At 35.8% G+C, this 15,571-nt stretch overlaps 1 protein-coding gene across 1 annotated transcript in view; it reads right to left on the reverse strand.

Moving 5' to 3' along the window:
- Positions 1-336: 336 nt before the first annotated feature.
- The window catches only part of LOC115418706 (uncharacterized), a 107,624-nt gene continuing 92,389 nt past the window's right edge, over positions 337-15,571 (reverse strand). The window contains exons 4-5 of the mRNA XM_030133262.1: positions 9,576-9,781; positions 337-805 (exon numbers count right to left, since the gene is read on the reverse strand). Of these exons, the coding sequence (XP_029989122.1) occupies positions 574-805; positions 9,576-9,781 (438 nt within the window). The 3' untranslated portion in view covers positions 337-573. The remainder of the gene's footprint in view (positions 806-9,575; positions 9,782-15,571) is intronic.

Genomic DNA, 15,571 nt, shown 5'->3' on the forward strand with positions numbered 1-15,571 from the left:
GCAGATGATGTGATTGTACTGTAACATGAGGGCTACTCGTTAGCAGCATTTCTATCTGTATGATAATGGTTTATGTTTTAAGGACCACTGTCTCACTGGGAAGCTTTACTCTCATTTCTAAAGCAGCAGCGGGACAGACGTTGCTCTCGCCCCCGTCCTCGTCACCACTTCACAGGCTATTCAATTAGCAGGAGAAGCATGGGAGATGGAGCCATAATGGAGCTGATGAGATGCACAAGGACAGGTGACACTAATCAGAACGGCGCCCCATTGTCTCTGTGTGGGCATCATTAAGGAAAGAGAGTGATTTCAGACGCTTTTTTCTCTCTCTCTCTCTCTCTCTCTCTCTTTGAATCTGAACACACTCATGGCGAGATGCGTGCATTCTCGTCCTTACCATCAATTTGCAACATGTGAGAATATATCCAGGTCTGACATAGAGGAATACAGGACTATGTGACATCTCTAGAGCTGGTTTTTAGTGTAAATGCTACGCTGATAAACTGATATTTGAACTGGCTGTTATATTCCCAGATGATTTCCTCTCTCTGTGTGTTCTGTAAACTCCCTCTGCTACACATGTAAAAAGCTGAGACATCCACTCTTCACTATATCCACTTTCCTCTCCTCCACTTGACTGGATGAAGCCACTGATGAAGCATGACCTGCCGCTGCTGCTGAGGCGGCCTCGGGTCCTTCCCAGTGGTTCGAGCCGCCGCCATCCTCTTCAAAGCGTCGGGCCCGGACTATGAAAGCACTCTGCTCAGCCTGGCGGTACCGACCGCTGAGGTAGCTGGACAGACACCTGAGAAAACACCACGGAGGTACGAACATCAGGGACACATGGAAAATGACTCACAGTCTGGCATATTTCTGCTGTATTATTCCACTTAGCTACTTTCATAAATTGGCTCATCCCAAATAACTTTCTAGCATAATAACATAATCCTAATCTTTTTATTAAGTCCTGCTCCTCCCATTAACAGAGCCTTTAGTGTATGAGAGAAACTGTTGAGCAATCCAAAGTACTGTCTGGCCTATGACACAGTCCATGTTCGTTTTTAGCGAGTGTAACCATCAATTTGATCTAATTTTTGGTGTAAATGCTGTTAAAAATGTAATATTGCCTGAATTACATTCATGCACTGTCCATATGCACTATAAAAGAAAATATTGATCTTTATGATCTATATGGCTAAAAGTATTGGGACACATCATGGCTACGGCTCATAAGATGTCCTGTTCATGCTGGTTTGAGATAGAAACATCAATATTTCCTTAAGGTTTAATGGGAGATTTTTCTTCCTAAGTGAGATGTAGAAAAAGTAGAAAATTATTATTTACAGTCAGAGCACAAAAAATATTCGAGAAATTTATAGGTAGAACATTTAAAATCATAGTCATGGATTTAGAAATTAAAAAAAAAAAAACATCAACGTTGGGAGAAATTAAGCAAAAACTATCTCTGGGGCATTTTGAAAGCAAAGATAACAAGAAAAGCACTTAGAGAGCGCAGACCTCCGCCAAGAAAGATCTGCTGCCCCCCCCCCCCCCCCCCCCATCACCACCAAAATTTAATCATTTCTTCCTTGTGCCAGTATCAACATTTCCTGAAAATTTCCTGAAAATCCATCCATAACTTTTTGAGTTATCTTGCTAACAAACAAACAAACACGCAAACACACAAACACACACAGCACAGTGATCACAATACCTCCTGGTGGAGGTAACAATTAAAACAAAACTAGCCAATGCGTTGCAATGATATTTATCCCAATATAAAACTATATTCTGCTATATTCTGACATTTGTTATTATTGTTTTGTATCCCAGACCGCTGTTAGAAAAGAAACACCTGAATTCAACGTGTCCCAATACTTTTGTCCATATGGTGTATATTAACCCATAAAGACCCAGTGCTACTTTTATGGCAGCTTCCAAATTATTTTTTCTTCCTATTTAACTTTTCTCAAGTGATTTATCACCATTTATCATAATATTATGCTCTATATTTTGCATTTTTTCAGTGGAAATCAGGTATTTTCCTACATTTAATTGACTGATCGTGTACTTTAATCATCATGCTGAGATTACATTTGAGGGTTATATCAAAACAGAGAAAACGGAACAAAAAGTGACTTTCTCAGTAAATATATCATTAACTGAACATAAACCAAGTGTCTCCATCCACTGTCACTGATCCAACTCTATAGGTTTTACTGGTGAATCAATGTTGTAGAAGATGACGGTGTTTCCACATTCACTATGGAGCCTATGAACGTCCAAATGGGTCATATCTGATGACCATGAAAAGATGACAAACTGCATTTTACACCAATTATGTAAATGGATTGATAGGATTAGTGGATCTGCAGATGGTTTTGGTCACCAGTGCATATTTGGGTCTTTATGGGTTAAAGAGTTTAGCAGGAGTATGATATATGTCATATTAATATGGATTTATATGTTATATCTTGACTCCTTTTATATTGTAAATATGTATGTAGAAGAGACAGTCACTCTTAAATGTGAGGTAACAAGATGCTTCTGACCACTTAAACAGTACAAGAATATACAGTAGAGTATTTTCTTACACAATTGCAAGGGACAACAATGTGAGCAATTGCTATATAGAGGTGGTCTTCCATAATCAAACATATCTCCCCACTGAATTTGACTATCATGCAGGACTAGGGGTAAAAGTTGTTTAGGTTATTACCCCGCCCCCCGAAGGAGAGGCAAGGGGTGTTGTTTTTGGTTTGATTTGTTTGTTTCTTTGTTTTTTTTAACTCTCTAGCAGCAAAACTATTGGTTGAATTCATACCAAATTGGGTTTATGGATTGCTAGTGACCTAAAATAGACCTAATTACATTTTGGAGAAAATAGGTCAAAGCTCAGATTTTTTATGAATTTTTAAAATCTTTTTTTTTTTCCATTTAATTATAATGGGTGGAATTTCAAATGTCTGTAGCAGCAAAAAAAAATGGTTGGATTGATACCGAATTGGGTTTATAGATTGTCAGTGACCCACAATAGATGTCATTACATCTTGGGAAAAGTAGGTCAAAGTTTCAATTTTTAATGAATTTTTTTAACTGTTTTTTTTCTCCATTTACTTATGACGGGCGAAATGTCACATGTCTGTAGCAACAAAACTATAGGTTGAATTTATACCAAATTGGGTTTATAGATTCCCAGTGACCCAAAATAGATGCGGTTACATTTTGGGAAAAGTAGGTCAAAGTTCAGATTTTTTATGAATTTTTAAAATCTTTTTTACCTCCCATTTACTTACAATGAACAAAATTTGAAATGTCTATAAAAACATCAATTTTGTTTCAATCTACTTCAAACTTGAAACATATATAGAGGCAATTGATATGATGACATCAGCATATGCATAGACATGATGACATCAGCTGGACTGATGCCAAAATAAGCTGCAGAACGTGCGAGTTTGTTGTGCCTGGCACCACTTATTTCGCTAATTCCTAGGCAGGGCTGAATGCAGGATGCTGCAACAATCCATTTCCAAAATAATGTCAAATGACAAGATGTTTTGGTGGAACATGTGCACATGAGAATGCATCATGGCAAAATGACTAAATCCCTACAAAAGAAAACAGCACATAAAAAGACGTGTGTATTTGTGAAAGCCATTTTCAGGATGTAGTTGCCGCTCAGAGGTCGTTCTTTCAAAAGCAATAATGCACAGATAGGGGGAAGGAAACTGACATTCTGCCATTGCATGACGGAAACACTATTATTGTGTTGGACTAGTATAGACGTAAAACAGAGTAACTTCAGGGATTGATGCTTTAAACCTGCAGCTGTTAAAACTAGTGAAGTGAATCAAAATTTGAAACCTAGAGATGTGAAGATGAGGAGAAAATAGTACTAGTAAATAACACCTTTTCAGTGATGCCAGTTAATTTTATGTCTTGGAGGGTATAGGAGGGTCTAAGGATGGGGGAGGCCCAGGACATCAATCCATTCCCTTCTTCTACTGTTTATTTGACTGTTGTTTGTTTTCATATCCAACTAATGCTGTAAAGCCATGTGGTTTTTTTTTTTTTTTTTTTGTTTTGTTTTGTTTTTAGTATTTTTATGCTGTGTACCTGTTGTGAAGCGCATTGAGTCAGCCTTGTGCATGAAATGTGCTCTATAAATAAAGTTTAATTGAATTGAAAAAAGTTGAATATAATAATATGTATAACAGACAAGCTTTACCGAAGTGTTCCACAGCTTAGGGACCTGGATTCACTGTCCTAAACGTCTGAACAGTATGTACATTTTTTATTCTTCTGTAACCAATAAACATTGGTGGTGTGGAATTACCTGCCTTGGTCCAGTGGTCAGTGTTTGCCACAGGATCCTTCACCTCTGTGTGCATTACTGCTCATGTCAGTGAGTTGGTGGCTGCTGAAGATAATCTGACTGATGCTGGAGCTAATCACAACCGCCTGACTGCAAGGTGCTTTGACAGCCTCATGCGCTGTCATTTTATACAATCAGTTGCCACTTAAAATACTGAGGCCTGCAGCCTTTCAGTCCTGCCTACTGACCAGATGGACGCCTGAGAATTAGAGACTCAATCTGTTTTATTTGAGGCACATTTAGCTGATGTTATAATGCATTTAAAATTAAAAAAAAACAAAAAAAAAACGTTCTGCACTTTGCATTTTTAAAAGCACCTTAGTACAACATAAAATAGAAGGAAGAAAAAACCAAACAACACAAACCTCACTCTCCCTGTAGATTGACTGAATGCATAACCTTGGTCCAGATAGTAATTGGCCGCGGAGGCAAATCAATGCTTCAGATCAGGATTGAAGCCTTTTGCTTGTTTACAACATCTATCATTTGTACTTATCAACTTTGATCAGAGCAATTTTCCCTCCCTTAATATAGGTTTGATGCGGCAAAGAAAAGCTCAATTCTGTGAGAATTGGAAAACACATTTCTTGTGCTTTGTGGTAACTAAACTGTCAACAGATAAGAGAGTCCATAGTATCAACTCATGGGTAATTCATCTTACTATTGTGCTGTTGTGTTTTGGAACAGCTTGGAAATATGGTTTGAGGCCTTTACTCAAATGCCACAGCAAATGTTTCGGCCAAATGTTCACATGTACAAAAATGTAAAGCAGAATGCAGAGCGTATAGTCTTTAAACGCTGTGCTCAGTATGCACCAAATTCTCTTCACTTATGCATGTTGTAGCCTAGCTGTTACTTCAGACTGCGCATTTGTACCCTTGTGTACACTTATAGCTGCAAAAGGGCGATGAGCCTCTCGTCCTCAGGCAGCTCTGCAAACTGCTGTAGACAGTAGCGTGAGGTGAGAGAGCAGGGTAGGCCACTTTGTATCATGTCAGCGCTAGCAGTTAGACGCGATCTCCACAGTGTCCCTTGTCACCAATCACATCCTCTTAAACCACCCAGGGAGCTCGACACCCTCCCCCCATCACACACACATACACACACACACTCTCTTATCTGTCAATGCTGCTTAAATAATGTAATTAATGACTTAATTAACATTTCCATAATCTATTTTAATAAATCTAACACGGCATAATGAGAGTTTCTAACCTCCAGGCAATGGCATATAAAAATTCACAGTGCAGAGCTTCATGGTCAGGGCACTGTCTCGACGCCGCAACTCTGCCATGACAGTAAAGGAAGGAGAGGGCGCATATTGTGTGACAGCCTTCTGAAAGGCAGCTCAAGCCTGACAAATGTCATGTGACTTTGTGAATGTGTCCATTAATGGACCTGCAGCAGTACATAATATTTTGGAGGTTCTTTTTACGTGGAAATGAAGGCAGAGATGAAAATGAGGAAACTTAGAGAAAAGTTTTGAGGCTTTTAGTTTTACATTAGGTTGGTTTTCCTACATCCAGTGTCTGGTGTTGAGAAGGTGTTTCAACAGCTTGAGCACAGAAAACAGAGTAAAACCAGAGCTACAGTGGTTACCATTAAGGGATAAACCTGGGTTAAACATACAAGGACTCATTTGTGAACCACATTAAATTATAATCAACTCCAATTTAAGCCATAAAGACCCAGTGCTACCTTTGTGGCACTTCCCAAATTTATTTGTGTCTTTATTTTAACCTTTTTATCACATTTGTTGTAATATTATCCTCTTTTTTTTGCATTTTTTTCACTGAAAATCAGGTATTTTCCTAGATTTAATTTACTGATCATATAGATGTTCATAAAAGCTCAGATTAAAGTTGAAGATTTTTATATCAAAAACAGAAAAAACTCAATAAAAAAGGGGACTTTTACACAAAAATATAGAATATATACTTAATGTCACCTTACCGTTTGAATTTGCCACCTTAATTATGGGAAAAACTGAAATTTTAGTGAACAATGGCTACTTGTATAGAATTTTAATAACTGCTGGCAAAAAGGCTGTGACCAGGCACTGGCACCAACCTGAACCACCTAATCTGGAAAAATGGGTAGATATTGTGAATGAAATTTACCAGATGGAAAGACTAACCTTCTCCCTTCGGTTACAAATGAACAAATTTTCAAATCTATGGTCAAAGTGGGTATTTTTTGTTTACACTTACCAAACACAATCTGTTGGAACCCTAAGTGTACAAGAAATGACAAAATAATGACAATGTATCTGGAATTGTCTTGTTTTTTGTCTATTTAATTAATTCTATTTTTTATATTTTATTTATTTATTTTTTTCTTTAGAGAGAGGAGGTCAAAGTCTCTTGGTCTTTCGTATGTGTTTTCTTTATGCAACAATGCATCCATTGTTCACTGTTCAATTGTTTTGTTTATTAACAAAAAAAAAAAAAAAGAAAAACTGAAATGTTGAGAATGGAAAGATTGGTCATTGGTCACATACTTGTTATGTGACCACAATGTAATTTAAATGTATGTTGAATTTTTCTCAATATTTCTAAATAAAAATCTGAAAAAAAAAAAAAAAAAAATTAATAATTGAACATAAAACAAGTGTGTCCATCCACTGTCACTGATCCAACTCCATGGTTTTTACTGGTGAATCAATGTTGTAGAAGATGACAGTGTTTACATGTTCACTATGAGGCCTCTGAACGTCCAAATGGATCATATCTGATGACCATGAAAAGATGACAAACTGTATTTTACACCAATTATGTACATGCATTGACAGGATTAGTGGATCAACAACTACTGACCACTTTAGATCACTAGATGATTTTGGTCACCAGTATATATTTGGGTCTTTATGGGTTAAATGTGATCAAATTTTACTCTTAAACTCACACTTGAGGAGGTTCGACTGGCTTCTTCAAATGCACTGAGCAAAATAATAAACTTAAACCTTCTATTACTTAAACACATTGATCCATAATTTAAGACAATTAAGTTTTCTCAAATGAGGAGAAATTAGAGCATCTCTGACTCTATAATAATTACCTGTTTTTTTTGTTTTGTTTTGTTTTTTTTAAACAGTTTCCCCCTTTTGTATATTTACTGGGTCAACTTTTTATCAATTTGGATTATCTAAAGATGTATTTATTTTTAATTATGCAGATCTGCGTCATTTTAATCTGGATTTACCCATTTTAAAATTAGTTTTAGAGAACCAGACTCAATCTAGGGCCAACATGACAATCTATGTTTTTGTTTTTTTTAAACCAACATAAAAGGAAGATCCTAAATCAGCGTCCTAGTCTTTCTATAAATTCCAGCCTCCCTGTTCGGTCTCTGACACTCAGCCCTAAATCCATCCATGAGAGTACATTTGTTGGGGACTATTTCCTGTTGTGGAATAAGACACATTAATTAAGGTGCTGCAATTTGATTCTCTGCCAAACTGAAGTTGTACCTGAAGCGTCGTCACCATGGTAACGGACAAGAGGTAACAAAGTCAGTGGGAGAGGATCTAAACTCTTTACCCCCCGCCATTAGACAGGCGCATGTTATCAGTTCATCAGGAGTCGGTGTAAATCAGCACATGAGTACACAACAATAAAAGGTCATTACGAGATGTTCACTTGTTTATTTTCGTCTCAGAGCCTTGTTTTGAAGACGGGCGGCTGACGAGAGACAAGGGGTTGCTGCTTACGAGGACTTCAGCCCTGGGGGTGAAAAGTGAGTGAGATGCACCCTGACAGGGGGCAGCAGGAGGCTGGCACGTCCCAGGCAGCACAAGCACCATGGGGCATGGGTCTGTGAGGCCCCTGATCCTAATAAGAGCACCCACCAACCTTCCTATTGTACCAGTAATAATGTGAGCATCAGTTGCCATCACATGTATTTAGCGTAGTAAAGGGGGGGCCTCTCATGTCAGAAAGCATGCAGACAGATGGACTGTATGTATACGATGATGGAACGCTACATATAACATAGCATATAATGTCTGGAAGGGTTCCACCGCATCTAAGCTTAAAAATAACAAACATGCCATAAAAATGTATTTTAAAGGATTTATGGAGATTAATAAAATGCTAGTATTTTAACAGTTAGCATGACAGCATATAATGAGCTCCTTCAACTCCAAAGACGAGTAAATACCTGCAGCCGAGATCTGCCGAGAGCATAACGCTGTTGAAGCTGCAGAACGTGTGGTAAACAAACCAATTTCCTGTCATAAAATTACAGCTCGTTACCAGCGTAGATAAGAGCTTAAACAACATAATGATGCAGAAGCACATTACCAGTGCAACCATATTTATTAATTACCAGTTCACCAGCCGCATTCCTTGCAAAGAGAGCTAATGGGGAAAAAAGTTACAAGGCTTGTTGAGTTAATTACAAACAGGCTTTTTGTTGAAGTTAAGATAAAAACAGAGCAGATGTAGAACATAGAGGTTAAAGTCTAAGACTGACACAAAATGCAGGGTCACGTCACTTATTACACTACTATAATGTTTTATAATGATCGGTTTTATTTTGTTGATGTTCGTCTAAACAGTAGCGTTCATCCTAGGAGCACTGGACAGATGTTCAGCTGTCTACCGCTGCAGACTACTATCTACGTCACCTTGTTTAGTACTTTAGTAGTAGTATTTTTTTATTTTTATTTTTTCAAAAATGCACAGATTACATAACGTGCAATTGTAATCTGATTACTGTATTCACCATATGTTGCTTTCTATTTACAGAATAGATATTGTTTATGCCAGGAATCTAATGCATTATTTACAAGTTAGATGTTAATAAAAACAGACTGTTCATTTACTAATGGTTTACAGTACCGCAGGCATCGTTCCAATTAGCAATATCAAAATGGGAAAGAAGACTAAGTGAAAACAAGAGAGGGGGTGGGCAGGGGAGGGGATAGGGGTCAGACAACATGTTTTTTTGCAGATTATTATTTGGATGACATGAGCTCACCGCTACTTGTTTTGAAGCTCACATAAAATCCAAATGTTACTAGAAAATATTGTCTGCATTTGGCAGATGAAAAAGCACCTTAGACAATTTTAATTATTAATATTCTGACTGTGCACAGCATGCTACGGACGGGTTCAGACCAAGGGCACTTCAAGCTCTAAAAAGTGCAGACAGGACGTTTGATAAATCCTGTGTAGAAACACAAAAAAACACTCACTTGATCAGGAGAATCTCCGTAAGCAGACCAAACGAGGCTGCTGCCACTTTAAAGGTGCTGGGAGGAGGAGGGTTGTCAAAGGCTGTCATCATGCAGTGAACAACGTAAGGCACCAGTCCCAACAAAGCAACGGTAATGATCAGAACCAGCCACGTCTGCCACTGGAAACTCAACGACCGCCACGGAGAAGTCCTCTGGAGCTGGTACTGGAACAGACAAACGGAGAAACAACTATCAGACACCATCACATACACTGGTCTAGAGGGTTTTTTTAATCATTTTCCTCTGAGATTAAATGTACTAAATCTTACATACTTTAATAAGATGAATTGGAAAACAAATGACAACAGTGTTGGTGAGCTGATGTTTTAAAAGTATATGATAAAGTCTTATTACACACCTATTATTCATTCATTATCTGAACCCGCTTTATCCTCACTAGGGTCACGGGGGTTGCTTGGAGCGTATCCCAGCTACATAGGGGCGAAGGCGGGGTACACCCTGGACAAGTCGCCAGTTCATCGCAGGGCACACACCAATTAGTTTATTTATATTAACACAATAGATTTATAAATCTGCCACAAGAAAGAACCTGTAAAGTGAAAGTATTTTAATGTGCAGACAGTGTTTTGAAGCAGATCTGGTAGCTCTGACACAAACATTCCTTTGGAGTCAAACTCATTTTCTCATTAAGTCTCACAATGGGACATTTTAACCCAAGACTATATTTTGGACACTACAGTCAACCAGCAATTCTGATTCAAACTTGGTTGAGTTTCACTACTTTTGTTCCAGATGTATTTTACTTGTAGACCAGTGATCAAAAAGTCTATAGTTCACTGAAATGCCTTTCAGATGTGGAATTATATTGCAAATCCATGAATCCATAATACTTCAGTGCTCAACTTAAGAGTCAACTAGCTCACTAAACCAGGGGTGTCAAACTCATTTTGGTTCAGGGGCCACATTAAGCCAAATTTGATCTGCAGTGGGCCAAACCAGTAAAATAATTACATAATAATATATAAATAATGACAATTCCAAACTTTCTTCGATGTTTTAGAGCAAGAAAAAGTAAAATTTTGCAATGAAAATGTTTACATTTACCAACTATTCTTTAAAACAATGTGAATAACATGAATAAACGGAAATGTCTTAAGGAAACTAAGTGCAGTTTTAACAATATTCTGTCAGTTTATCATTTAAATATGTACATTAGAACTAGAACATACAGATCACAGTGGATCTACAAATACGCAAAACAACTAATAACAAGCAGAATATTGTTAAAATTACACTTCAGACATTTCCAAATGTTCATATTTGTTGAGGTTATTTGTGTTTTTGTGAAAAGTTAGTTTGTTTTAGTGTAAATACAGTAAAATGACATGAAAATATTTACATTTACAAAGGGAAAAATATGGAATTGTGAGTATTTATAGGCTATTATGATAGAATTTTACTGATCTGACCCACTGGAAATTAAATTGGTCTTTTTGTGGTGCCTGAACTAAAATGATTAATATCTTCAGTGTAATTTTTGCATTTCACAAATTCATCCCAGGGGCCAGACTGGACCCTTTGGCGGGCCAGATTTGGCCCCTGGGCCGCATGTTTGACACCTGTGCACTAAACCATTTTCTTTATTTTACTGATTGTTTGTTTCTTTCAGTTGTTTCAAGTGTAACCAGAGCATTTACAGCTGTAATTATGTGTCATACAGGAGTGTTTCTGATCAATTTACTTACGTTAAAGGTTCAATCTGTAATATTATAGGACATTTTGTAGTGAAGCTGATAACTGAAACCTACTGGTTACCCTCAGCTCAAACTCCCCAGTGATGGCTAAAGAACTATATGCAGTATTTTTATTTTTAAATACTAAAAAAATGACCAAAAATAATCATTTGAGTGTTTAAAGCCCTCTGATGTATATTGTGTATTATGTGTAAATAATGAGCTTTATACTCGGTGTATGTTCCAGTCTGTGGATACATAGTGTTGATTTGTTGGTGGTTCTGGCAGTTGTTAGTATATTATTAGGTAATAGGTATTGTGGGCAGCCGTGGCTCAGGAAGTAGTGTGGGTCGTCCAATAACTGAGGGTTGGTGGTTTGAATCCCGCTCTGTCTTTATCATGTGCTGTTGATGTTTGGTGGTGGTCGGAGGCGTGGATTGGTTCTTCCATCAGTCACATATTAATATTATTACACTGGGTTACAAAAAAATGTTTTTTGCAAGTTGTCTAGGTTTTTTCAACTGAATTAGGACCATTTTGCACCGCTAAATCCAAAAATGACATCTGTTTTTCTCAATCAGGTCAGGTTTTTTTGCTAATTTGATTTTGAAAAATTTGATCTTTTCACAAAATTGATGACATTTTTGTGACTTTATCAGTTGATTTTTTTATATAGTTCTCACCCAAAATAGGTTTTAAGAGAAAAAAAAATCATTTTCTAACAGGATTCCTGTTAGGTACAATGGTGTATTCACCGCAGATGTAGCAGAATACGTCAGGCTTATTTTTGCAAGATCTTCTAGTCGAAGCCATTTCATTCACCTGTAATATTAAAAAAATCATTAATCATAAATTGGCAAAAAGTAAAATCTTCAGAACTCGTTTATTGCAAGAAATATGAAAGAATTTTGTATCATATGATGTGAAAATGCCCATAAATGTAAGCAAAAATGTTAAAAAGCCAATATGTAGCATAGTTCAGAAAGTTGACCTGATTGAGCAAAATTAATGTGATTTTTGGATTCAGCACACCAAAATTATCCTAAATCAGCTCAAAAAACTTTGTAAACTTTATAAATTTATTGCTGACCAGTGTTATTATTGTTCATTAAAAAGAAGAACCAGTAATTCACTGTGAGATATTGCACTTATACATGACATGTACCTGGTCTGTCTTTGGGCATGAAAAGCTCATTCCATGGTGACAAAAAACAACTCCTCTTTCAGTATTTTTAGATGAATATACATAAAGGAAATCATAGCTTTCAATGATGTATTTCATGTCTGCAATTAGATCCCCCTAAATATTACACATTGATCCTTTAAGGCAGGGGTGTCAAACTCATTTTAGTTCCGGGGCCACATTCAGCTCAATTTGATCTGCAGTGGGCCGAACCAGTAAAATAATAACATAATAATAGATAAATAATGTCAACTCCAAACTTTTCTCTATGTTTTAGAGCGAAAAAAGTTAATTTACTTTATGAAAAGGTTTGCATCTACAAACTATCCTTTCAAACAATGTGAATAACATGAACAAACTGAAAATATATGTGTAATTTTAACAATATTCAGCCTCAGTTTATCATTTCCACATGTACATTATAACTTACAGATCACAGTGGATCTACAAACACTCAAAACATTTAGAAACAGGCAGAATCTTGTTAAAATTGTACTTACTTTTCTTAAGACATTTCAGGTTGTTCATATTTGTTCAAGTTATTCACATTTTTTGTGAAATTATACTTTGTTTTAGTGTAAATACATGAAAATATTTACATTTACAAAGAGAAAAATTTAGAGTTGTCATTATTTCTATGTTATTATGATAGTATTTTACTGGTCCTGCCCGCTTGAGATTGAATTAGTCTGAATGTGGAACCTGAACTAAAAGGATTGTAAATATTTTAGTGTAATTTTTGCATTTCACAAATTCATCCCAAGGGCCGGACTGGACCCTTTGGCGGGCCAGATTTGGCCCCCGGGCCGCATGTTTGACACCTGTGCTTTAAGGAGTCAGTTCACTTGAGAAATGAATAGTTAAAATTAAAGATAGTCTAAGACTTTTACTGTTTATTAATTTCATATGTCAATTATTGTTTGTATAATAACCAGCCTCCACTCATTTAGCACAAGTGGCACAAAGACAGCTATTTTAGTGTCCTTGCTACATGGTTATAGCTGTGTAAAACTAAAAAGGCCAGGATCAGTGTCATGTTCATCCAGCAAAATTCTGAAAAAATGTTTCTTCATATTAAATAAGGTAGATTTTTTCAGGTCATTTCTTTGGTTGGTTCAGTGGCTGAGGGTAAGAGGACTATAGTTTGACATGGATGTGCAACATATAAATAGGCTTTTAAATAAGTAAACTTGGGGTACTACTTTTTTAAAACTTTTAAAGCCTTTAAGTTTTTAACTGTCTTGTCTAAATATTTATTTTAAGATTTTTATTATCACTATATTTTTTTTAAGTCTTATTTATATACTATTGTGTTTTTATCTTGTTTATGCTGAATTGCACTGGGGGGGGGGGCTGCACAATTTCATTGTAACATGGAGTACAATGACAATAAAGTTTATTCTATTCTATTCTATTCTATTCTATTCTATTCTATTCTATTCTATTCTATTCTATTCTATTCTATTCTATTCTATTCTATTCTATTCTAACTTGAACTTGCCCCTTTATATACCTAAATACATCCATAATGATGCAAATAAGGCCAGTTGTAAGTATTTGTGTCAATGATAATATGCAAGTGTGATGTAGGTAAGACAGAAGACCATTTTGGCTTATGATACGGACTAAAAATATTTAATTCAAGTGACTTGGTGTGATCTATACATTTGTGAAGAGCTGCTGTTTCCCATCCCTGTAGCCTTGTTTCCATTTGTCACTTCATTGTCCATTTTTATTTTTAGAAAAGGTACAAAAAACGCACAAAAAAAGATTAAAAAAAAAAAAAAGAAAGAAAGAAAGAAAGAAATCAATTAGCCAAGCTTAACAAACCAGCTGTAATTATCAACACTGTACATATCAGTGTCCTGTACTACCACATCTGTAGACTGTATTCATGAGCAGTTGGGAAAAAAACATAGCACGACTATCCTTCATGATTCATGCTAATTATATTATCACACCACAACAAAAATATTTCTTCTTTTACCTGAAGATAAATCTGGATAATTCTGTATAAATTTATAAGTTTAAAGAGTACTAAACTTTAAATGTTCAAGTACACGGGGTTTATTCATAAACCAGTGGAATGACTCACATACTGTAAATGACAAACCTGTCCAGACTTTCATCTTAATAATAGTTTCTCACAGATCCACTGACTTGACCTTTATGTGACATAATACTGACATTCAGTAGTATTGCTGGTTAGAACAGAGCAGAAACAATGTAATCTTCTTCCCACTCCTTTTCGAGCAATACTTATTGAATTTATTTTGTTATTACTAGTGTACGTGGCAATCATTATATTGTCTTGATCACCTCTATTATTAATGTGTTTGCTCTGCTATTAGTTCTTTGCACACATAAAAGTTTTGTTTTTTCTTTTGCTCAAAACAAATAAATAAATGATGAATCTTAAAAATAATCATACCAAAAAAAAAAAAAAAAAAAGATAGTACTTAGATATGTGTTTCATGGGAGGATTCATATAAGCTGGAACTATTACTACATACTGCATCCAAAATCACACACTATTTTGTCTTTTTTAAAATTTTGTATTAATATGTGTATCTTTACTTTGCACAGTGTTTTTGGATTTTAACCATAAATCAGGACTGTGTGCATTCAATTTTCACTTTTGGTGGGTGTTAATAATAATAATAATAATAATAATAATAATAATAATAATAATAATAATAATAATAATAACAACAATAAATCAGTTTTATATAGGGCTTTTCTGAGTACTCAAAGATGCTTGGGTGTTGTAATTTTTTCACTGCAAATAATAGTTTTTCTGTTAAAAAAAAAAAAAAAAAATCATACCCAAATCAGTGCAGTTTCCTTGTAAATTGTGAAGAGAGCTTCAGAACCAAAGGGTAAAACACATAAAACATAATCTTTTTTAAATAACTTACCATATTAATGATATTAATGGTCTGGTATTAAGGATAAACAAACCTCTATTGTAGGAATAAAGACAGAAATGTAATCTTACACCTCTTCTGTACATTCAGTCTTTTTCACACACACAGCTTGGCACATCAAACACTAAAAAACACACTTAAACAGACATA

The sequence above is a fragment of the Sphaeramia orbicularis genome, chromosome 4 (assembly GCF_902148855.1).
Source record: "Sphaeramia orbicularis chromosome 4, fSphaOr1.1, whole genome shotgun sequence".
Lineage (NCBI taxonomy): Eukaryota > Metazoa > Chordata > Actinopteri > Kurtiformes > Apogonidae > Sphaeramia > Sphaeramia orbicularis.